Here is a 24,292-nt window from a genome sequence, read left to right as displayed (position 1 = left end):
AGCTCCAGCTTTGGTGCCAACTTCGCCTGGGTTTGGGCATACTGTTGGGCTTATACACTGCCGAGAGAGGCAACTGAAAGCAGCTCATGCGCAAAAAGACGCAGTTCGAAACACGATGCCGTCGCTACCCCCCAAAATTGAATTTCGTGTTTTACCTGAAAGGCTATACAGACAACATGCGATAAAATTTGACGCGCCGATCACAGCGCGTAACATAGTGTGCAGCAAGGGAGCACCGATTTCTTAGACGCCCCTGTGGTTCATTCCCACGCCACTTGCTTGCGCTTATAGAGCCATGAGCTGTGCTGCCGCGCTGCGTCGAAAACACGTCGGGCGTTTGTGAACTGACTGGAGTGCATCGGGAATACCTAGTCAAGGAATGTTGCAAGCTAAATGCGCCGCTGTAACCGTCCAGAATGTGGCTTCGCGTTTCTCGCGGCCGAAGCGGCTGACGACGACAGCTTTTATATGTGCAGGGGAATAACTTAAACGCCGCCTGGTCACTCCAGGTTTCCTACCAAGTTTGCTCAGTACATCATTACATGAGAACAAATTGATTGTCTAATGACTACTTGTAACCAGTTTCCATACAAATTAGCCGTCGCATTTCGTTTTCAGCTTTATCACGAGTTTTAGAAGTTTATTTGCCGAACTCAGCAGCCTTTTTCCAGAACGTTAAGTTATTTGTTTGGTTAAAGACAATGAAGTGGCCTCCATGTCTTTTTTTTAAAGATTTCTGAAACGTAAGGAATAAATCTAAAAGAATGCCCCGCTAAACATCCCCGAAGCAAACAACATGTGTACATGTTCTGGTGAAAACCTTGGAATAACATTTTCTTACGACGCGTGCCAAAGATTCGCGCAAGGGGCCTCTATCAGCACTCTGGAAGGAGCCAGTAAGAACATGGTTGTGAAGACGGTATTGCAATTCAGCACAAACACATGTTATACTGATACTCCAACCTGATCCGAACCCGAAATCAGTGCTTATGCTTGCATAGTGGCTATGAAAGCTGACACAAGTCTTGGTGGTAAGTTGTTATTAATTACAGTTTTTACAGCAATTTTGGCACCATGTACACACTCTGATAGTGGTACTAACGAAGTAGATAAACTTCAAAGTTCTGTCACTTGAAGTGACTCTATTATGCGAACGATAGAAAGGAAGGGCCAATGCAATCCTTTGAAGTGATTACTTCCAATTAATGAACTCCTGCTTGTCTGCGACGATTTTTTTTTGCGCCTTGCAGCAATAATTCAGCAATCCAGTACTATATTCTATAAGCAATGCTTTAACTTTGTACCTTGAACACCAATGATCAGCATAATCAAGCCGTAGGCAGATTATTGCGAGTGCAGTTCAACTAACATTTAAATGGCTATGAGAGAAGCCAACAGCCACAGAAACCAAGGGGCACAGGGGATCTTTAATTTATTTATTTATTTTTTGGTGTTGATATATTTATATTACTGAATATGCTATCGCTTAAAGCTAATTGATTAGAAAAGCAGAAGAAAAAACAACCACATGCCACCGGTGGGATCCGAACCCACGACCTTTGAATTACGCGTCCGGTGCTCTACCGCTGAGCTACGGCGACGGCTGTCAAACCTTCTGCTTTCGGAGGTATTTATGTTTACAAATAACCCAGTTTTTTACTGGGTCATTGTGGACTCTCCAGTTACTTAATAAGGGAAAATTTTAAACTTTATGTGCAGTATGCTACGCAGGGCTAGTTCATCTTGCCTTCAGCTTTGACACGATTTGGTGACTCGAACGCTGTAACCCGGGTGCGGTCTACAAACTTCGCGTTAAGGCCTGAGCCAGGCACCGAGACAGTACAAGGCATTCCCACCCGCTAAAGAAAAAGCCGCTGCAGCGACCAGCTCGAGAGCTTCCTTGGAGCTTTTTCATCTCACTTCGAGCTCGGGCAACGCTATCCGGTGTGGGGATTGAGCTTCTTGGGCTACCCGAGTGTGCGCCTGCTTCCGCCGTTTCGTTCGTTAGAGAGACTCCCCGTGGGGTGTCCGCGAGCGGAATGTGGGCAGCCACGCTGCTTGTTGCTCCCTTGCAAGGGAAGCTCTTTCGAGAACCGCAGTAAATCACCCTCCCTTCCGTTCTTCCCGCTTCGACCTCGAGTCCCCATTGGGTCACCCCGAGTGACAGTTGGGGGTGTTGCTTCGGCGAGAGGCCCCGAGCGGGAAATGAACGGACAGATCGCCACCGACTCTGGCAGCAGAAAGGTGCGTAGAGTTTGGCTCCCGGGTGCCTCGGCCTTTGCCGGGGGCCCAAGAGCGCGGGTGCTTTAACGTGCGCATCTAGTAGGTATGCTCGAGTCTAGGACCGAACCTCCGGAGTCGTGTAGTCCGCCTGTGCGGCCCTGTGCGGCGCCGACGCGCTCCGGATTCGGGGAGGGGGGGGGGGGGGGGGGGGAGGTCTGATTTGGCTGGTTCTCCGTCATCGCCGGACCATTGCCGGTGACGACGCGCGATGAGCTATCAATGTGCGACCTGCGTCGTCAAGATGCGCTCCGCGTATACCCCATCCTCCCTCGTGTTGCGTTGCGCGCGATTTAACTCTTTGTTCATGGTTGAAAAACAGCGCACAAAAGACTAGACACAAGAGTAAAGGCGACGAAAGGTGTCGTCGCCTTTACTCTTGTGTCTAGTCTTTTGTGCGCTGTTTTTCAACCATGAACCTATACCAACTCGCCCAACTTAACGTTCTATTAACCCTTTGGTTGGCCGCGCGGGATGCGATCGCCCTTAGCTGTGCCGTCACGCGCGTATGTAGTCTTCGCTTTGCGCGCGTGGCTCCGCGGGCCCGCTTTTGGGTGCTGCTGCGGGGCCATTGGTTGCACCGATGTCTGTGGATTAGTGCAGTGTTATGTAATGCAGCTTTCTGTGTAATAAACATTTGTGCTCTCAAATAACTGCGCCTTCCTTCCTTCGGAGCGAGAGCGCAGGCGCGCACCAAACACTGGCAGTGCCCTCAGCTTGCTTTGGCCCGAACCCGTGATATGTATGCGAAGTGCCACCTAATTAACACACCGTCACTCGGGTGATGACGATCCCACACCGGTTACTTCTTACAACTCTCCGCGAACCGCGCTGGAGTAACTTTCTGAGGCTCCATCGCTTAGTATCAAAGGAAACCTAAGTTGTTTTCGTTTGCAGCACTTTTAATGTGATCAGAAGATCGCGAGAAAGACAGTAAATTCCATGCCTTTTAAAAAAATACAGGTGTGCTTCTGCGCTACACTCAAAAACATGAAGGCGGCGCAGCGCAGATTGAGATTAGTGCTGTGCGAGTTCTGCACGCCATAACCATTTGTCCTTGCGTAGAGTTCTATATACACTTCACTCGATACAATCTCCTGCTCACGCACTTGATGCAGATTATTAGTTGATATTCTATCTTAATACGTCAGCAAATTTTTGAGATGAGATATGAGAGTAGTGTAAAATAGCGCTCAATCCATCACAGACAGTGTTTCGCTAGTTGAGAGATATTTTTATCTTTTCATAGCTCAAGATGGATTGCCGGATCCCAACTACTATGAAGTTCCGGTGACAGAACGTGAGTATTTCACTGTCATAATAATGCATAATGTTTAACAAGACGTAGGGGTTCCATTAAAACTGGTTCATGTTTTCGGAATTACAAGCAGTAGTGGTTTATTTAAAAATAATAATAAACGGAAGGAAAAGATTTTTGCTAGTCCCGGCGTCTCCCATCGCTACGGGAAGCACCTGAGCTGGGTCAGCGCAAATAAAGGGATAGCAGGACGCTTTGGGACGTTAAACCCCATGAACCAAACCAAACCATCTTTAGAAATGAAGTGGACGAGGTGAGGGGACAGCCCGAAAAGATGGGGGGAGGGGGAGAGGTACAGTATACAAGTAGTCCGTTTACACTGTAAGATATGCACAGGTCGGGCGCGTGTGATGTCCATAATCAAAGTGGAATAAGAGCACGCGCGCACGACACCATGTACACTACAGTTGTAGTGGGGTGTCCAGCTCATAATCGTCCAAGGTTGCACACGGTTTTGGAATGCAAGCGAAATAGCATTGTTGGCACTTGTCTGTGGCAGTTTATTTCAGCGTAACTTCACAAATGATGAACTGAACAAAATTGACCTAGTTTTGCGGAAGAGGATATAGACAAGGAGGTCTAATAACCTGTAGACGGTAAAAAGAAAAAGCACAGAAATGTCGAAAGTTTTGCAATGCATGCATTCTTGCGAACAGTTGTTCTTGTTTTGAGCATAGCCTGCAGAGCTTGAAATGTCCACCAGAGCAGCACGCAATTTCAGCACGTCCATGTGAACGCTGTACTGACAGTAGCCGCCAGATGCCGCACCCAGGTTCACGCAGCCAAAGCCGGTAAATGCGCGCGAGTGGCTGTAAGACTCCCATTCAGTGTTTAGGCCGCATCCCTTACAGCGTCCAAAGAATCCACAGAATTCTAAACCAACTGAGCTATATAAGTTTCTTTTCCTTTTCTTTTGAGCATTTTGTAACCAAAGGATTGAACCCGGGCAAAGTATTTCAGCAGTTGTGTGTGATAAATGGCTATTATTTACTTGTTTATTCCAAACCACACTGCTGAAGACGTTATATCTAGAAGGCCGGGCAGTGACATTAGGGACCATTTGCCAATTAATTTTTTTCATTATCATGAGCGCTGATGCTTCCGAATCCGTTAATTCAAACGTAGCAACATATCATAAAAGAGCACCGGACACAATCATTCAGTTATCAATCGCAATCATTCAGACTGACTGGAGCGACATTTTCGCGCTTAATGACGCAAAACGCGGCTTATGAAAAATTTATGGAAATTTTCAATACCCTTACTATACCTCGTTCCAAATCAAGCCAGGTCGGCAACATAAATAGTCACGTAAAGCTTGGGTCAGGCGTTATAATGTCATCCTTATTAAACAGAAAACAAATGCCATCACTTCCTTGTTCAGTCTCGCGACGCGACAAAATGAGATGAACTCAAATCGTTCATAAACGCAATAAATAAGAGTTTAAAGGAGGCAAAGGACGACTACTATTTGAGCATTTTTCAGGGCAACTGGCCACGAAAATGCGAGGTAGTATGGGAAAAGTTAAATGACATTGCAGATAAAAATAAACGAGTGACGATGATCGGTAGCCTTGTTATTCATGGTATAAGAATAAGAGGAATGGATATGGCTAATAAATCCAATGACTTTTTGTAGAGCTTGGCAAAAGTACACTCTACTCTGAAACCGCCGGAAATAATGCGGACATGCAAAAGCGCTATTTTCCCGCCCCACTTGTGTAGCTGAGGTAGCAAGGCTCCTTCAAGATCGTAAAAAGAGTAGGGCTCATGATGCCGATGATATAAAAATTAATCTGATCAAGCATGTAATACATGAACTAGCGTTCGTTTTAACGCATGTTTACAAGGTTTCACTCTCAATCGGACAATTTCCACTTAAGATGCATATTGCTAGAATAAAAATAATAATAATGCACAAATCAAGGCATAAAAAGGTATTCACCATTATCGTCCCTTGTCTCTAGTGCCAGTGTTCTCAAAAGTACTAGAATAGGTCTATAATTTGTTTTCTCCATTTCGCAGAGAAGTACAATTTGATAACCGAACGTAAATGTGGACTTAGGAAGTTTAGCTCTACAGAAGACACTCTCTTGCTCCATAAAGAAGCAGTTTTAGAAAAGTTAAAATAAATCGGCTACACTAGGAATATAGATATAGATTTTGAGTAAAGGATTTCATCCCGTTAATCCTTCTATACTTCTCAATAAATTGCAACGCTGTGGTTTCGGCGGAATTTCAAAACTAGTAATTTAATCCCAGCTTCAGGGACGTCACAAAAACTGTGGATTATATCAGCTTAAATTGAGCGTAAAAGCAATCAAATACGCTGTTCCACAGCACTGTATTCTTGGCTTCATCCTTTTCCTTTTCTGTATATATGGTATTGAAAAATTTCTGGAACCTGCTGGTGTTTATACTATGCGGGTGACTGCACAGTTCTGGTTTCTGGTGAGGGCCTATCACAGATAAAAGAAATACAATGCATTTGCTGCCATGGTTCTTAGGAATTGTGCCGAATAAATAGAGTCATCCTGAATGAAAGTAAAACGCTGTGTCTTCATACGGCAACCGGGAACTCCAGTTGCACTTCCTGGTAAGATTCACCCAGGTCGCTGTTCCATAAAAGCAGTAAAACATGCCAAAATACTGCGAGTTTTTTTTTACTAAAAACATGTCAAGGAATGAACATAAAAAAATACTTTCATCCAAACTAAGCAGAGATGTAGGCACGTTGAACCGTAGCCGCCGAATAATTCATGTTAATGATAAGAAACTTTTGTACCGCCCCCTGTTTACTTCACAAATTTACTACTGCACCTTAATATGGTCAACCAATTCTGCAACCAGCATTAACAACTTGTATTGCTACCACAGAAAGCCGCTCGTGCCATAGCCGTCCGTGCCATTAAAAGTTGTTCCGTGCAACATACACAATTTTTCCGAAGACGCAAGCTTATAACAGCGGATAATGTTTACACTTACAAACTGATGTGTGCCTACAGGAAAAGAGTACAAAGAAGATCAGAAAGTGTTTCAAGTTTAGCCAACCTTTAATAAGTACAAAAACGTACACTTTGCTGTACCAGCCGCCATGGATTTTTCCTTTTTCTATAGAGCTGAAAAAGATTGAGCATTTGTTACCAGTCCATTTTGAATGATCTAGGCCTCAAACACATGGATGTACAATATCGCATAGGCACATATCGAACATTTTTTGTGTGACAACCATATTCCTTTAATTTTGATGCGAAAACACTACTTCACGAGGTCCAACTGGCTCATCGAGTTTGTGTGAAGCTTGACCCCTCTCACGCTTCGCACCGCACTACGAACAAAATAGATCATGACTACAGCGTAACTAACGGGACAAGTAGAAGGACACAGGCAGGGACACATCCTGCCTGTGTCCTTCTTCTTGTCCCGTTCGTCGCTCTGTAGTCATGGAATATCGGAGCCAACTCGCCCAGCAACTTACCTTGTCAAAATAGATCAAGGAAAGCAAAGCACCCCCGTTGTTGAAAGCGAGCCGGGCCGTATAACTGATCGGACGCGGAGTTACATCGACTGCGGCGCATGGATGCCCCGCTACAAAGAAGGTGGCGTCAGTGGGAGTCTACAGGTCCCGAGGGCGTGACTAAGCGCAAAGACGAAATTGCGAATAAGTGGCAGTGCATCAGACCGCAATAGCGGCCGAAAGACGACAGCGAAATCGAAAACGAGCAAGACAAGAGTTACTGCGTGAACAGCAGCACCAACGCCGTGCCGCGGAATTGAACAAACGCCAGCTAAACTCTTAAATGCAGTTGACCATTGCCGCATTTGCTACCACCCAGTTTCAGCGAGAGTTTATGCAAAAACCGTTCGGCTATCTGTGCCACTTGTGTGATCAATTCCGGCACCTGAGAGATCTGGACACGGTAAGCGAAGCCATGCCTCCGACATTGCTGCTTACTTTCCCAGAGATAGACGTAGCCAACGTGGAGGTGTGGAAAACATGTCAAGGTTAGCTACGTGAAGAAAAGATGCCGCTGTATAGCGTGAGCAACGGCTACAAGTATCCGCCGATACCTGCCGATTTTCCACTGCTAAATGACGTGGCAGAACGCATGCTCTCCCCCGGTATACCTTTTATGTAGATACGTCGATTGCCTTACTCGAGCTGCGAACAGTTCGGAATAAACGAACCGATCGTCAACATTTCGGCGCACACTACAGTGCTACTACTACTACTACTACTATGCTTTCGCACATTTCATGCTTAACAATGGTGAATAACCCGCCATTTTTTATATTCCTTTCAGTTTTTTTACTGTGGTTTCCTGAGTGTTCCGTACGTGCATTCTATTGTGATGTAACCTTGATTGCTTTCCTCATGTTGTTAAATCCTGATGGGCTTTTGCAAAGGGCCTCTTTGGGAGAAAAAAAATAGGACACTGGTGTATGCTTTCTTGCCATTGTCGTTGCTGCTGATGGAAAGGTGCCTAGAGCGTTGCCAAACTCAGAAGACGGGCTTTTTCTCCACTCCCCTCTTTTCGCTCATTAGTACAAAGTGACGAAAATAAACATGATTATTATACCTGCAGAAGCATAAAGCAGAAAACAAGCTTCTTTCTCTTTACTGCAAACACTGCTGCTTCTGCTTTATCCTTCTGACAGTAGAGTTTATTGAACTTAATTCTTTGAAGGATATGAGTGTTAGCAATTGAGAGATTCGGATTAAGCGAGATAAGTGTCTGCAGGGATGCACCCACATAAGAGAGTTGCTGCATGATCGCTTTCTTGTAGAAGAGCGCTTGGACACCAGTGCTCGGACTAGACTCTGGTCAGTCCCATCCACATGCCCCTACTGTCATCATAACTTAGAGCATTGCCTGCTCCAGTGGCTCGTTGGTCAGTACTCCCCGTACTTCTCTCATCCCTTACTTTCAACCTAGCGTGTCTGGCTGGGGTGAGATCAGTTAGTTGACCAAGTAGCCCTGGTGCGACAGGCCGAAGCCTTGTTTGGCGTTAAATTTCGCGTGAAATGAAAGTGATTCTCTTTCTGCTATTCGCATCCCTGTGCCATTCTTCGTGGTTCAACAAGCCTCTCACTCGATATTTCCGGAGCCATTCACTACGGCGCCCTCATAGTCTAAGTCACTTTGGGACGTTAAACCACCATAAAGCCAAACTCCAGTTACGCCGTATGTGGGGCATGTCAACTACATAATCCCGGAGGCCGATTTCGCTGAAGCGAAACTTATGGCAACGATATGAAAGCGCTCTCCGACACCTAGTATTTTCCTTAAGCCGCCTAAAAAAATCCCCTCACAGATACTCCGTCTTAAGGCGTGATTCAAAACTGCTGCTTCACTGTCGTTAATTGTGGGCTGATTCCCTAAAATATCCCTATATTGTATGGTGGCATAGCCAATATCGTATTCAGCACGCTTATCGCAGAGTGGAACTGCCTGGCTGAAATCAATACATTGCGTTCCGTGCTTGAATGCCCACGACAGAGCATGCAAATAGTCATGTGCCCACAAAAAAAGAGATGGATTTTTACAGGTCTTGTGACACGAAGGCAAGATAACCGATGGTCGTTAAGAGCAACAGACTGGTTTCCAAAAGAAGGGAAGTGTAGCAGATGATGAATGAAAGTTAGTTGGGCGGTTGATATTAAGAACTTTGCGGGGATAAGGTGGTCGCGGCTGGTGCAAGTTTCGGGTTTCTCGGCCTGAGCGAGCGAGGAATGGTTTCTTTCCCGAAGTCGGTTCGAAACACGAGACGACGACAGAACGGCTCGGGTGGACTGGCGCTGTGCTTGTTTTCGTTCTTTCTAGCTAGCCAGAGCGGCTAACAGTGACGCATGTGCTTTAAATTGTGTTTGTCTCTTCTCGTTGTAGTATCTTCTAGTTAGCCACGGTTGCTTATGGCTGAAGAGTAAGTTTTGGCGGCAGGATTATCTATTGGCTGAGGATGGAATTTTAGCGGGAATGCAACGAGATAGGTGTGCGCGAAGGAGAGCGCCGGAGGTTGGTGTGTGGCAGCCGGACAGATCGGTCGTGTGCGGCCGGTGGTGGTCCCGGGGCCGAGCGTAGATTTGGAGACTCGAGTTTCTTGAGCGGTGGCCGGACGGGTTGGCCGTGTGGTGGCCGGTGGTGGTCCGGAGTCGTGGAAGTTTGAGGTTTTATTTTTAGTTAAAGCGGAAAGGCCGAAATCTTTCGGCATATGTAAACCGCTTGTATACATACTGTAATAAATACCTTCTTGAGGAAAGCCTTCCAAATGCCTCACCATCAGAAGACCTGCACACCTATCTGAACTCACCAGTCGCGAAGTACGTCCCCAAGGTCACTCATGAGACCCGCCCTCTACTACTGCACGTCAACGTCTGGATAACAACAACATCGACGAGAGAGGGAAAAATTCTTGACTCGCAATTTTAGCGGCGGGGAATTCGCGGCGCTTGTTTGGTGCGCTTTACTAAAACTATACTCCTTTTCATACACAGCAGGCAACAGTGCCAAAGCTGGCGCGCCTGTTCGCGCAGGTTGAGTCCGCGCCAGAAAGTATTTCACCGTACAACCACGGTGACCACAGACATATTTCGTGCGGCAAGTCTCAGTACCGTGAATGACAACCTCCTGAACTTCGTTTTACCTCTTGCCATATTTTCGTTCTGCGACTCATCGAGACTTCTGGACGTAAAAATGAAATGTGGAGGTATGATACGCGGTTCGAATGGAGTATCGCTCTCACCCCATCCGCGCCTAAAAAGTAGTGCATACTTGGACCCGAACACTGAGCGCCTCACAACTTTGACAGTGGTGTTCAGTGCTGCCACTTCTTTTTATACCGCTCTTTGTTTTTGTTCGAGCACTCGCCGAGGTTTTGAGAAGAACAAATTACACGTGGCGGAGTAATATGGTTTCGCGGACTGAATACTTCCACAGCTTCTACAGCGTTGCCTGCTATGTATGAAACATAGTATAGCTGGTTTGCGAAGGCTGTGGAAAATAACAGCGTTGTCAGGCGAAAGAATAAGCATACCAGTTGCCCAGCTAACGTTAGGGAAGGTAGGTGAGGCGACTTGAACCACGTTGTGGACAGCTGTATATATTTATTTGGAGTAAGTAATTAAATCAATTGAAAAAATCTTCTTACCTATTTAGCTTCTGGCGAAATTTCTTGTGCCAAATTCTAGAGCATGCCAAGGTGCGTCCAATTCATCCGTTTTTATCTCTATTTGTCATATACGTACATTAGCTTTTTGGGGGGTTAAAAAGTACACGTGAAATCTGAAAAAAATCCCTCCTGAAAATGCGCTTCCCCGCAGCGACAGCGGAGCTCTCAAACACAGAATTCGTGTACGTACCCGAATACGATCGTGCCACGAATGAGACGCGGCGAAAACAATGAAGTGGGTGATGCCGGCAAAATTGAAAGCAACTTCTCAGATCTCAGGCGTCACCGCGCAACAAGTCAGTTGGCGGCAGCTCCGAACGGTCACCTTGCTAATCCGCACATGTACTCCAAATGGTTCCCAGAGCAGTTCACCCGCATCTGTTCTCTCTGCGGGTGCCAGAAGGCAGACACACCACACATCCTATACCGATATAATCAAGGCAAGTCATCAATGAGTCTGCAGCTCTCTACCCAATCGCAGTGCGGGCTACACTGCTCAGCTTGCACCCGGGGGTTCAACTCCGAGACTCCGAATCACGAAGCGGGTCGAAGAGGTCGCCGAACGTCATCGTCGGGCGATCACTTGGCGTCCGGCCATAAGAGGAACCCACCGCGGGGTGAGGAACGCCCCCCGAAACCATGCGTAAAACCTCTTCTTCAACAAAGTTTACCTCCTCCTCGGGTTCTGTGCGGGCAGAACACGGGACGCCCTGTTTGGAAAACAGGACGCCCCAGTTTCCCATAGCTACACCCAAGCCGAAACAAAGCAGGCTTCCTAGTCGTTGTTCGGGGTTTTCGTTTCGTATGTCGAGCCGGAGTAAAATCACCAACTTCAGAAGCAAAGCACTGCCTGAGAATGCAAATACACCGGATGCGAGACGCCATACTTGAAACGCTGTCCCTACCACGGCTGTCGCATCACTTTTCATACACATTGCGAAAAATGTGTATAATTTACATTTCATGAAAACAGCGCAAACTTCACGAAGGACACATAAAGGGCGTTGTTTTTTCGTGTGATGGAAAACCAACTAGCTCGTGATGTGTTCTTCAAATTTACATTTCTACTCACAGAGTTACATCAGTTGCTAACAAAATTACAGGCACGGTCTAAGTTTTTTGTCAAAGCGAGATGAAATCGTCAGCTGCTAGGAATGCAGCATATCTGCTGAAGGATACATTCCCGCAAAAGCTAGCCGTAAACGTGAAAAGCTGGCAGCCCAAGGCTCCTGGTTTCGAATCCCTGCTAAAAGCTGTGGAAATGTTTACTTAAGTACAATGAATTACTTTATACAACTAACTCGTTTGAGACAGGCGCCGACCTTTAATTCACATTACAAGTCGTCTTTTCAATTCATTACATTTTCCTTTCAGACATACACGCATGACGTTCGTTCCTCGACACAACGCCGCCCGGTCGACGCCGGGTTTTTCGCTGAACTGAAGCCTTAACGCTGCCGAGTGAAATTTATTCCTAAGCCGTCCAATACACAAACTTGTGATATTTGTATTTCACGCCCACCTTCCTCCTTTCTCTCACGGCTTGGTTGAGGGATGCGCCGAGAGGTGAAACAGTTACTGCGCCTTTGCTTTCATCAAAAACCAATTTTCATCTGCCTTCATTTCTACACGGTAAACATCTGCCACAATTCAAAAATTGTCTTAATGTTAAATAATTTCTAGTCCATCTGCGAGAAAAGCCGGCGGCAAGTGTGTGTGTACTCGCAGAAAGTACAGAAAGACTCAGCGATGGAAAGAAAAATAGGGAGACGTCATCTAGCAGCTGTATGACGCACACAGCAAGCCGAGCACCGCCACTTAAGAGAAGCCTATACTCGTCATTAGTCTATATACGTGGTGTTTTTTTAGAAGGTCCAAAATTTTTAAAGAAAGGTAAATTCCTTTAGATTTATTTTAACCCTGGGGCTATACTGGGGGCTACGGCGGACGCCAGGTAAGAGGCAAACTACTTTAATTAGTTCGCTGATTAACTGAATACGTAAATTAACTTTTAGAATTTTTATTTTAGGGGATATGTTGTATTAGCAGAATTGGAGATCGTCTTCCAAACAGTCCAGCAAAGAAAAAAAATCATGAAGAAAAACTTTGCGCGCGTTACGAAGCGAGAAAAAGTCACCCTGGTAGGCAGCTTCACACTGTAACACAGCGTCTGCAGGCGCCTGTGGCGTAGTTCGCTCCGGCCTGCGCTTTGTGTCACACGGTTGACGTCGCCTGAACCACAGATGGGCGGCTGGCGGTATCGCTGCTCGTTTCGCTTCGCTCAGCGGCCTTACGGAATGCGGCGTGGGAACACAAAACGCAATGTCATTGCGCTTGCGATCCGACCTCAGAGGGGCAGCGGGCCGTTCCGTATGCGGAAGCGGCAAAAATAAAGACTCGAGTCATTTACGCTTGTGGCGTGTGACAGCATCGGCCTCGAAATGCCATCGCGGAGTGAGGGAAGGTTATCCACGGAAGAGAAAGTAGACATGGTTGTCGCATCTTTAACAACGGCCAAGAACAATCGTCTGGCGGCGAAGTTCTATGCTTCCAAGCACCCGGGGCGCCGCATTCCAGCAGAGACACCATTTAAGAGGATTTTCAACAAATTTGCTTGAACAGGTTCTGTGTGTCATCAGCAAGGAGGTCTAAAACGTATGTTGTGGATGAAGAGTTTGAAATCGGTGTGCTTGCGTTCGTAAGAGCGAAGCCAGAAGTCAGCATTCGACAGATAGCCCAGTGCGCAGGTTCAAGCATGACGTCAGAATGGAGAGTCCTTGTCAAGCACTGTATGCATCCTTTTCATGTGAGTCTTCACCAGCAGCTGAGTACGACACACTTTGAACGAAGCCAGGATTACTGCAACTGGGCCCTGATTCAGTTAAACAGAGATCCTTGCTTTTTACACAAGGTGATCTGGTTGGATGAAGCATATTTCTGTCGCAATTCGTCTGTGAACCTGCACAATGCCCATTACTGGGCTGATGTGAACCCTCACTGGCTTCGAGCCCACAAACACCAACAGAGGTGGGCACTGAACGTTTGGTGCGGCATTTTCAATGGATAAATCATCGGCCCATACCTTTATGAAGATTCACTGACTGGGAAAAAGTACTGCGCAGAAATTCTCGAAGGAGAGATGGAAGATTTCATTGAAGACCTGCCTCTCAAAGTGCTCAAGGAAGCTTGGTATCAGCACGATGGAGCTCCGGCGCATTCTTCTGGACGTGCTGTGAAGATTCTCGATGCAAGGTTTGCACTGCAATGGATAGGATGTAACGGCCCCATTCCGTGGCCCCCAAGGTCTCCAGACTTGACCCCCTTAGACTTCTTCCTCTGGGGGGTACATAAAAAACCAAGTTTTCATAGATGAGCCTGCCAGTGTAGAAGAGCTTAAGACGACGATCATCACAGCATGCGCTGCAGTTGAGCCTGCAATGCTGATGCGGGTACTTGATTCTGTACGCGAGCGATACATGATGCGTGTTGCTGCCGAGGGACATCATTTCGAGCATTTCTTGTAAAGGTTCTGTGCGCTTCTAGAACCGCTTCCCAGTTTACACGCGAGTCCACAGACTAATTTTTCCACTAATGCAATACTTCAGTAAAGTGTTTTCGTTAAATCTGGACATGTTGCTTAACTGCTGGACAGTAACCATTCAATATCTTGTTCTGTCTGTTCAACTTCAGAGTTCTGTTTTCAATGCCAGAAGATTGCTGCCGATCAACCAGGATATGAACGTTCGCTTGGGTTAAGTAGGTTTTACAAACAGGCAAGTTCACTGTGGAGACCGATTAGCAATACTTATTTCAGTAGTGAAATTTATCAGGAACTGCACGCTGCATGTGCTGTCAGCAAGTTAATTGTGAGGCACCAAAGCGTCACTTTGAGCACCATCTAGAACGTTAAGATTGAGTGACAGCTCAATTATCGAGAGACTTCGTATTCTGCTTCGATCGGAACAAGTGCCTTGAAGAGAAAATGAAATTAAATCCGCCCGGAAATGTGGCCAACCACGGTTTGCAACAGTTCTTCGCAAAGGGGGCTTCACGCGGAAGGTGTTTACAATCAGGGCAGATAATACATCTAAGGCGCTTCGGGAGAGTTAGCGAAAAAAAGCTTTGCCGCAGCTGTTCGCTTCGCGCACTCAGCAGTTGCAAGTGTCTCAAGCCTTTATTTTGGCCGGTTCCACCAGCGACAACGTTCACGCAATCACCCTGAGGTCGGATCGCAAGCGCAATGACAGTGCGTTTTTGTTCCAACGCGGCATTCCGTGAGGCCGCGGAGCAAAGCGAAACAAGCAGCGATAGCGCAGGCCGCCCGTCCGGGCTTCAGGTGACGTCAGCCGTGTGACGCGAAGCGCAGGGCGGAGCGAACTACTTCAGAGGCGCTCACCGCCGCTGATTTACGGTGTGAAGATGCCTACCAGGGTGACTTTGTCGCGCCTCGTAACGTACGTGAAAATTTTTTAATTAAAATTGTTTTTTCTCGGTTGGACTATTTGGAGGACGATCTCCAATATGCGAATACAACTTACCCCCTAAAATAAAAATGAGAAAAGTTTATTAACATATTTAGTTCATCAACGAACTAATTAAAGCAGTTTTTCCCTTGCCTGGCGCCCGCCGTAGCTTCCAGTATAGCCCAGTGCTAAAATAAACCTAAACCAATTTACCTTTCTTTTTAAATTTTCGACCTTGTAAAAGAAACACCCGGTATACACCCGACTGGCCGACCTCCATGTGCTCATACCATTCATGTGATGACATTCGTGCCAAAACTTTGACGAAACCGTTTGTTGTACAGCGTTCCGAGTCGCGTCATACGATTGCTCATCGCATATAGCTTACATGTGCTAGTGCTAGTTAAGTTGCAGGGTAACTTGCGACAGGGATTAGAACCAGCGACATAAGCACTTTCAATAGTATGCCTTTCCTGACTTTCATATCAAAATTGATGCAACCATCTACCGTACAGCATTCGGGGTGGTATGATACACATAAACTCGTAGAAAAGAACTTTAATGCATGTACAAACATAACGCGTAACCAATGCACCGAGCGACAGTAACGCTTTCGGCGCAAGCAGTATAGTCCATCTGCCGAATTTTCTTTTCTTTTTGTGCCCCTGCTCCTAGCAGAGCTACATCAACTGTTGTTGTTGTTTACCTCAGTAAACATGGCACATTAATACTTCTTCTTCTTCTTGTTAAGAATTGCTTCACCCTGCTTCATCTTCCTTGTCTTCTACTTACCTATTTCGAAGCCCTTTGTGGCCTCTGTGATGTATGACGGCTGCTTCAAGGGCGAGGTGAGAGGCCAGAACGCTGGCGTCGGCGCTATCAACAGGCGGAGCTTCCCCTGCGCCGCCCTGTCGAGAAGATCAGAAAATCGCCTGGCTGTATCTATGGCTGTGTAAAGGCGAACACAATGGTTTGGGGCTGACTTCTCCCGGCGCTCGAGGAAGGACCGAGACTCGACGCCGAAGGTTAAGCTGGGCCGCTCTCTCTGCGAAGTAATTGAGTGGGCTGGAGAAAGTACGCTTCGCATGGGCGAGCTAATGCCCGGAAGCTTCCACTAAAACGGCCGATCAGCTTGAACGCGATCGCCTGCGCAAGCTAGCGGCGACAGCATCGACGAGCCGCAAGCAGGGTGATAATCAAAAGCCGCAGAAACACTGCGCTGTACGCGTGCATTCTCGGTGTCGGCTAGTCCAGGCGTAGCACGGAAAACTTGGAATTGTTTTAGATTTTATTTATTTATTTATATATTTATTTTTGGCATACTGCAGGCCCAGTGAAGGGCCCTGGCAGGAGGGGCACAATAAACACAATACAAAAAGCACAAAACAAAAGTACAAGGCAAGTCAAAAAGTCAATGAACGGCCTGTTCAATGGCATCAATATCAACTGTTGATGATGGTGGTAACTGATTCCACTCGGTAATGGTGCGGGGAAAAAAAGAAAATTTGAATATGTTAGTTCTGGCAAAGTAAGGTTTTAACGATTCAGTGTGCCTGTTTCTTGTTGACCTGGACGTTATCGGTTGGAGATACAAATCGGGAGCCATTGACAGTTTGTTATTTTTCAATAGAAAGAGAAATCTTAACCTTAGTATTCTACGCCGAGTTTCAAGGGACTGTATATTATGTTGAAGCAACAGATCAGATGGTCAGTCAGTGGTACGATATTTAGAAAATATAAACCGAACTGCTTTGCGCTGAATTCTTTCAAGGGCATTAATGTTAGTCTTTGTGTGAGGATCCCAAACAGCGCATGCATACTCAAGTTTTGGTCTAATCATGGTGTAATATGCCAATTGCTTAACGTTAGGGGGAGCTTGTTTTAACTAGTGCCTAAGAAAACAGAGATTGCGAAACGAAGAATAGCATACGGTTTCAATATGTTCATTCCAACTAGAGAGAGGGAGAGAAAGAAAAGACCGGAAAGGCGGGGAGGTTAACCAGGCGATGCCCAGTTGGCTACCCTACACTTGGGGAGGGGAACAAAGGGGGAACTAAGATTATTCGTTAGTGTTACTCCTAGGTACTTGTATTCTTTGACTTCTGAAAGGTGTCGAGTGGGAAGATTATATGAAAAGGAATGACTGTTTCTTTTATTAGTGATCCGCATAAATACTGTCTTGTCAGCGTTTAGTTCCATCCCCCATTTAACGCACCATTCACTAACATTCTGTAGGTTATGATTAAGTAAAATTTGGTCGCCTTGAGCTTTAACTTCATTAAACAAAATACAATCGTCGGCAAACAACCTAATTTGAACAGGATGAGAGATGATGTCGGTAATGTCATTAATATAGATAAGAAACAGTAATGGCCCAAGGACACTGCCTTGCGGGACACCAGAAGTGACTGGAAGTTTGTTAGAACAATGACCATCGATACTAACATATTGAAATCGGTTAGATAAATAAGCCGCAACCCAATTAACAATAAAAGAAGGAAGACCTATAGTTTCAAGTTTATGGATAAGTTTATTGTGCGGAACTAAATCAAAAGCTTTCTTAAAACCTAGAAATATGACGTCTATTTGGCCGGAATGGACCTTTTTCATGGTGGCACTCTGCGCATGCGCGCGCAATGCATTGCGGGAAGTGTGCGTCTGCCATGTTTTTTGGTGGTTCGTCGGCCAGTTGAGCTAGCTGAGCGGTGCGGGCGGTCGCGTCTTCGCTGCTGCGTAGCTGTCGCGAACTCTGCGCTTTGCGTGCCTGCCGAAACCGCTGGCGAGATGCCTCAGCGATGCGCCGCCGTGGGATGTTTTAATTCAAGCAAAAAGCCGGGAAATGTACGATTCTTTAGGTTCCCTGCGGCATCACTGCATGCAGGCAAATGGGCAAAGTGGGTGCAGGCAATGTGCCGTGTGAACGTCGATGGATCGCCGTGGCAGCCAACAGCCAACTCGCGTGTCTGCAGCGACCACTTTTTGACAGGTAAAAGCTCCCTTTCTTGTTTCTTGCACTCAGTTTTCTAAGAAGCTGAGCGCGAAACACAGGGTGCGACGTCTCTGTTGTTTATATGCTAGTGTAGCAGAAGTAGCCGTATGAAAAAAATAAGCGGAAACTGCGCGAGCCTGTCTGCTAGCACACCGGGGATAACTTATTTGTCGTTCTATCGTTCTAGTTGGATAGTATAGACGCAAAGAACTGCGCGAACGAAGAACGGACGGCGAAGAGGCAGAGACTGAGCCGCGTTTGTGTGCGTCTTTGCCTGTTCGCCGTCCGTGACTCGTTCGCGCAGATCTTTCTTTGAAACTGTAATATCAGTGCCGCATTTGAAAAGAAGTGAGCCTAAAAGATAGAGTGAAAGTAAAAAGAATGTAGTGCGCCAGCGGGAATGTGTGCGCGCCGTGGCATAGCCTGTCTCGACGGTAGGGCGCGGCCGCGGCGAGAGCGTTCGCCGCAACGACGACGATGGCTCCAGAACGCCGGATACCTTCCGCTTTGGAGCAACTCCTCTGCGAAAGCAGGCGCCTCGACATCTTTTTCTGCAGTGGATTGTGCCCCTTTCAGACCATCGCAATATGGAGTTGACTGCGCGAAGGCTTCCTCAGCGGAACTCTCGTGCGCTCGCGAGCCAGCCGAATAGTAAGCGCTTCCCCAGCGCTGTGTCACGTTGCGAGATCAACAGCCCTGGCACAGCTTGTTATCAAATAACGAGCACGCTTGACTAGGTACCCCGATCGGGCTTTCAATCGATTTGCTTCCCATTTGTTATTCCCGAAACTGCAGGCAGAGATTTGAGCAACGAGAGTGCACAGTTCAGAAAAAGGTCAGGTTGACGTGCATTTATTTCCCTTACGTTTAATATTTTTTGCAGGGGTGCCTTCTCGTTTCGTGGGCCATCCCGATTACGTGCCATCACTCTTCAAACACAAGAATGGTAGCCGCGTCGGTGCTGTCGCCCGCTTCGAAAGGTCGAAGAAAAGAAACACCACAACCGCGAGTTGTGGGCTGAGTGATGGGGCTCATTCACTGAGCACTCCACTGCACGACAGCGACCAGACGCAAGCTATGGCTCAAGACGGCGTCACTGGAGATAACACAACAGACGCTCTCATGACTGATGATTCCTCAGCAGAGAAGGGCCAGAATGAACATCTGCTTCAACAAATTGAAGAACTTGAATCGCTTTTAGCTAAAGAAAAAGAGAAAAACGGTAAACTTCATTCACAGCTGAAAACAGCAGAAGAAAGTATTGGTCAGTGGCAGACATGTTATTATGAACTGAAGTCAAGAATGTTGTGCCTTGAGAACATGAAAACACCACAGGACATGCTCTATTATACTGGGCTGCCATCTGTATCTGTTTTTAATCATATTCTCAATTTTGTGGTAGAAAGAAGCCCAAAGCTTGCCAGAAGTGAAAACCAAAATTTGCGTTCTCTGGAAGAACAAATGTTTATGGTTCTAGTACGTCTGCGAACAGGCATGGCAACAAAGGAAATTTCACGAAATTTTGCGGTTTCCATGCCTACCTTTAGTCGCATTTTCACAGAATTGATACTCGTGCTGGACAAAGATCTGGCTGCTATAACAACCTTTCCATCACTTGCCGAGGTGCAGCGACATATGCCACCCCATTTCAGGCAGTATCCGAACACACGGATTATTCTGGATACAATTGAAGTGTGCATCCAGAAGCCGTCGGGTTTAAATGCACAAAGATATACCTTTTCGAACTAGAAATTTGCGAACACTATGAAGTGTTTGGTGGGGGCCACACCAGACTGTTATATCAGCTTTGTGTCACCCCTATTTGGTGGAGGTACGAGTGACAGATCTATCGTTGAGGAGAGTGGCGTCCTAGATCTGTTAGAGCCAGGTGATGGGGTAATGGCTGACAAAGGGTTTAAAATTACTGACCTGCTTCCTCCTCATGTTGACCTCTATATGCCCCCATTTCGCATCCCTGGGAAGCCTCAGATGAGTGCCAGTGATGTTCGAGAAACAAAACAAGTGGCAAGTGCAAGAGTGCACATTGAGAGAGTAATACGGAGAATAAAGGAGTATCACGTACTAGACAAACCATTCCCCATCAACATGCTGGATATAGCAGACCAAATTTTTGCCACCTGTGCTCGGCTGTCAAACTTCCGAGGACCATTGTTGAATAACAAAAGGGATGAACAGTCAGACTCTGAGTAGATCACCAGTACCCTATAGGCTCTTCATCAATTTAACTTTTCATTTTGATGGTTACATAATGCTTGTGTTCATGTTGATGGTTTTAAGACAGCGCATGAAATATGCAACCTCTGATATCACTTCCCTATGTTGGCCTTGTTCAATGAAGCGAGTCATTTGTGTGTGAAGATTTGCTATCAAGAAGCAGTTTAAATGCACTTTATAAGTAAAATATGATTGTGCACTTTTTGTAATGTCATGTCTATTGCAAATGTAATATTTGAAAGTATAGGTGGCGAATAAAATTCAGTACACTTGGAAATGTTGCATTTAGCACCGCACGATGAAGGCAGCAAAAATATTTATTTAAGCTTTCGAAGTTTCAGCTTCAGTGGCTCGTTCTGTTCATCAACAACGTAAAACCCCTCCCTGAACTTTTGAAATGGTACATATCCAGCGCCTGTTGTGTACAAAAATCCCAGGCGTTTCACACGGCGTGTGATTAGCTCTGGTATCACTGCAGCCCTGTAAAAATAAAGTAGCCCTTGCAGAATTTCATCCCACACTTGGCGATCGAAATAAATCCTCTGAACTGATATGGAGTGCTCCAGTTCAGGGTGGCCAGTCCACAGCGCAAAGTCGCACCAAGGTTTGCTGGTGACACCAAGTTGTCCCTGTATTTGATAAAAGTATGCATGTGAACGCTTTAGGTGCATTTCCCCCTCAACAACTTGAGCACAGAATGCTTTGTCAGTGCATGCATCGAGCACTTTTTGCCCGGCTTTTGATGAAGGGCATTTCACCTCGAGAAGTCCACCTATGCCTCCATCCATCACAAGACGGTCTGGAGATGCAGCGATGAAAGAATATTTTTCATGGACATGGAGGCCCGTCTTGCTCACTTCGATGTCTTTGTCGTACAGCTGCATTATTTGAATGTATTGCAGTACGGCTGCTTCTTCATTTTGCAGTCCATACATTCTTGGGTCATCATGTCTGAGTGTTTTTCTTCTTGGATACAGAATATCTTTAACAACTCCTTCAGGCTTTCTGCAGCAGAGAATTCTTCTGAAATTCGATGCCGTTAGCCGACCAGTCCTTTCAGCAGCCCATAATGCATTTTCATCTTGACCTACTGTTTTCACGCAGATCTCCTCTCGCTCAGCTGTTGTTAGCGGGACAAGCTGCTCAAAGTGGTCCCTTTTTTTTGCTAAACACTTCTCAGAATGCAAATCTTCAGTGTCTGAAATGTCACTCGCGTGGCAGGGTGGTGCTGGCTTGCTGGTCGAGTACCTGTTCCACACTAAGTGCGGTGCATCATCAGCAATTTTCTTCGCAAAGGCTGCGTAGTTAGATTGGTTGGCCGACGAATAATCTGGTGGCAGTCGTCGCTTCCGCTTTGCTGGCACTGTTTTGTTGATGACATGTTTCTTGAAGGTTATATCCACCAGTGGCTTTGTCAGCAGACGGTTGTGACCTGCAAGTGAAAAAATGACCACTTGTAGAAAACACTACCGTTACGTGCATTTGAACTGCTTGGCATTAATCTGGTCAAGGCAGTCCACTTAATGAAAAAATGTATCTTTGTCCCTTATGATCTTTCTCTGCAACTCCACACACGAGGTTCGATCATTTCAAAGCTGCATAAGCAATGAGTTCAACAAATAAAGTACAGCTGTTCGAGGCAAAATGCAAAGCTGGATTGAAGATGCTCTTTGAATACAGCAGTAACAATCTGCTGGATACCCTTAAGTCTGACTTTTTAAGCAGCACAACCAAATGATGGGCAAGAAACATGCAAGGAACCAACCAAAGACAAAAATAATAAATATTTATCTCCATGCTGTGTGTGTCCTTTTTCTGTTGTGTGACTGCACAACAACATTGCATGTATATCAGCTACCATGCCCAAAATGCTTTTAATCCATGTAAAAGCAGGTGTCATAACACATAAGTCAATGCACTTAAAATGTTGAGTGAAATGTAAAATAGCCTTGCCTTGTGTTGGTGCCATCCATCGGCATGGCATATCGGTACATGAAGGTGTCTGAATGCTGCGGACAGCAAAAAGGAGGGCAGCGATGTGCTGGCACCTCTGGCTCAGTCTGCAAAAGAACGCATTGAAAAGAGTTGCAAAAACATCCTTTGTTGGAATGCATGCAAACGACTTCTATATACGCACTTCTGCATGCTGCTTTGGCAGGCACCTATTACCATTCTTAGTGCATGTTTAAAACCCAGCAGTTACACAGTTAAAAGTCTATTCTGTTTATTAACAGGGCGGTCAAGACGATCATACGGGAACCAAAGTAACACATGTACATAACCGATCTCTGGAGCCGTGTACTTAAAAAACTCCAGCGTTAAGTAAGTCTATGAAACAGGCCTTCCTACCCTTAAAGTATCCACGACTTAAGAAGGCGTCATAAATAAACGCCCGGGATTGCGAGAACAGTATACATCACACCACTGGTTATATCGCCGTGTCGACAGATTTATTCAAGACTAAGCGAATGGCAGGGCAGTACATATGAGCGCACCTTTCAATATTCAAAGGAATGTGTACTAACCCAGCAACGCAGTCGCAGTATGCTTGCGCTACCTTTGTTTGTCCGTCATCACGTAGTGCTGCGACTTGTCTATAATGTCCGGGTTTCATTGAGCAAAGGCAGATGCTTCTCAGTATCAGCAGCTCGCCGTCGGGCGAGTGCTGATGAACGCAACATTCAATGCGGTGGATGTATTTTTCTTCTTTGAACGCCCATCCTCTCAGCAGTTGCCGGTTCGATGCGCAAAAGTGCCTGTCAATCACACTATCACTGATCGGAGGCACAGATGTCAAATCGTTGGTCCACTGCTCGCTCGCGTCAAAAAACTGCGCAAAATCCATCGCCGAAAACATTCTCAGCTCAACAGAAAGAAAATGTTCACAGCAATATATAATGGCAAAAGCCGATGGTCGGATGAGCACGAAAACTGCATCAACAAGCACGGACGGAACAACAAACTGACTGCGGATACTGCGCGACGCGAGCGACCCGACCGAGCCACCAGTTGTGCTTCGGCGGCCGCCGCTAGGGGCGCTCTCCCAACGTGAAAAAGGTCCATTAACTTGAGCGAAATTGTGAATTACGGATGTAAGTTGGCTGACCGTAGAAAAGCCTTTGCGAAAACCATGCTGGAAAGCTGATAATTTGTTGTTGTCATCAAGAAATGTTTTAATGTAATTGGCTACGATATGTTCAAGAAGTTTGCAGCATGAAGAGGTCAGCGATATGGGACGGTAATTGTTAAACAATGCGGCATCACCTGCTTTGTGTATGGGAACGACACGGGCCACCCTCTAATCGGGTGGTAGACTTGAAGACAAAAGAGAAGCACGAAAAATGATAGCAAGAAAGTGCGAAACCATCTCAGCATAACGATGTAAAAATGAATTAGGTATTTCGTCAGGCCCAGGAGTTGCTTTTGTTTTGAGATTCAAAAGCATTGCAAAAATACCAGGTTGAGATACGAGATCGTGCACAGACTGGGAACAAGAATCACGAGTTGTGAAATTATTTGCAGGTTGGGAAAACACACTGTGAAAATAGTAATTGAACTTGTCAGCAGTATCTCGTTTGTTGATGAGCAACGTGCCCTCATGCATCATCGCAGGCAGGGATTTTTTTTCTTTGCTTAAAAAATTCCAAAATTTCTGAGGAGCGTTACGAATAAAATTTGGCAAAATGTTTTGAAAGTAATGTCGCTTAGCAGCCGCAACAGCTTTGGTCAAAGAAGCCTGCTTCATTTCAATGAGGCCGCCGCGGTGGCTGAGCGGTTACGGTGCTCGGCTGCTGACCCGAAAGACGCGGGTTCGATCCCGGCCGCGGCGGCTGGAAT

General features: G+C 46.2%; 1 protein-coding gene and 1 pseudogene across 1 annotated transcript; one reads left to right on the top strand and one right to left on the bottom strand.

Moving 5' to 3' along the window:
• Positions 1-19,457: 19,457 nt before the first annotated feature.
• On the top strand, positions 19,458-20,443 carry LOC149360972 (uncharacterized; annotated as a pseudogene).
• Positions 20,444-20,772: 329 nt separating this feature from the next.
• On the bottom strand, positions 20,773-23,312 carry LOC149360971 (uncharacterized). The gene is made up of 3 exons (XM_089567965.1): positions 22,981-23,312; positions 22,409-22,515; positions 20,773-21,887 (listed from the first exon to the last, which is right to left on the bottom strand). The coding sequence occupies exons 1-3, from the start codon at positions 23,310-23,312 to the stop codon at positions 20,773-20,775; spliced, it is 1,554 nt and encodes a 517-aa protein (XP_089424091.1).
• Between the last annotated feature and the right edge of the window lie 980 nt (positions 23,313-24,292).

Source organism: Amblyomma mixtum, chromosome 2, assembly GCF_055824585.1.
Source record: "Amblyomma mixtum isolate Tamu chromosome 2, ASM5582458v1, whole genome shotgun sequence".
Lineage (NCBI taxonomy): Eukaryota > Metazoa > Arthropoda > Arachnida > Ixodida > Ixodidae > Amblyomma > Amblyomma mixtum.
The sequence above is the reverse complement of the archived record's forward strand: the minus strand, read 5'-3'. Positions and strand labels throughout refer to the sequence as shown.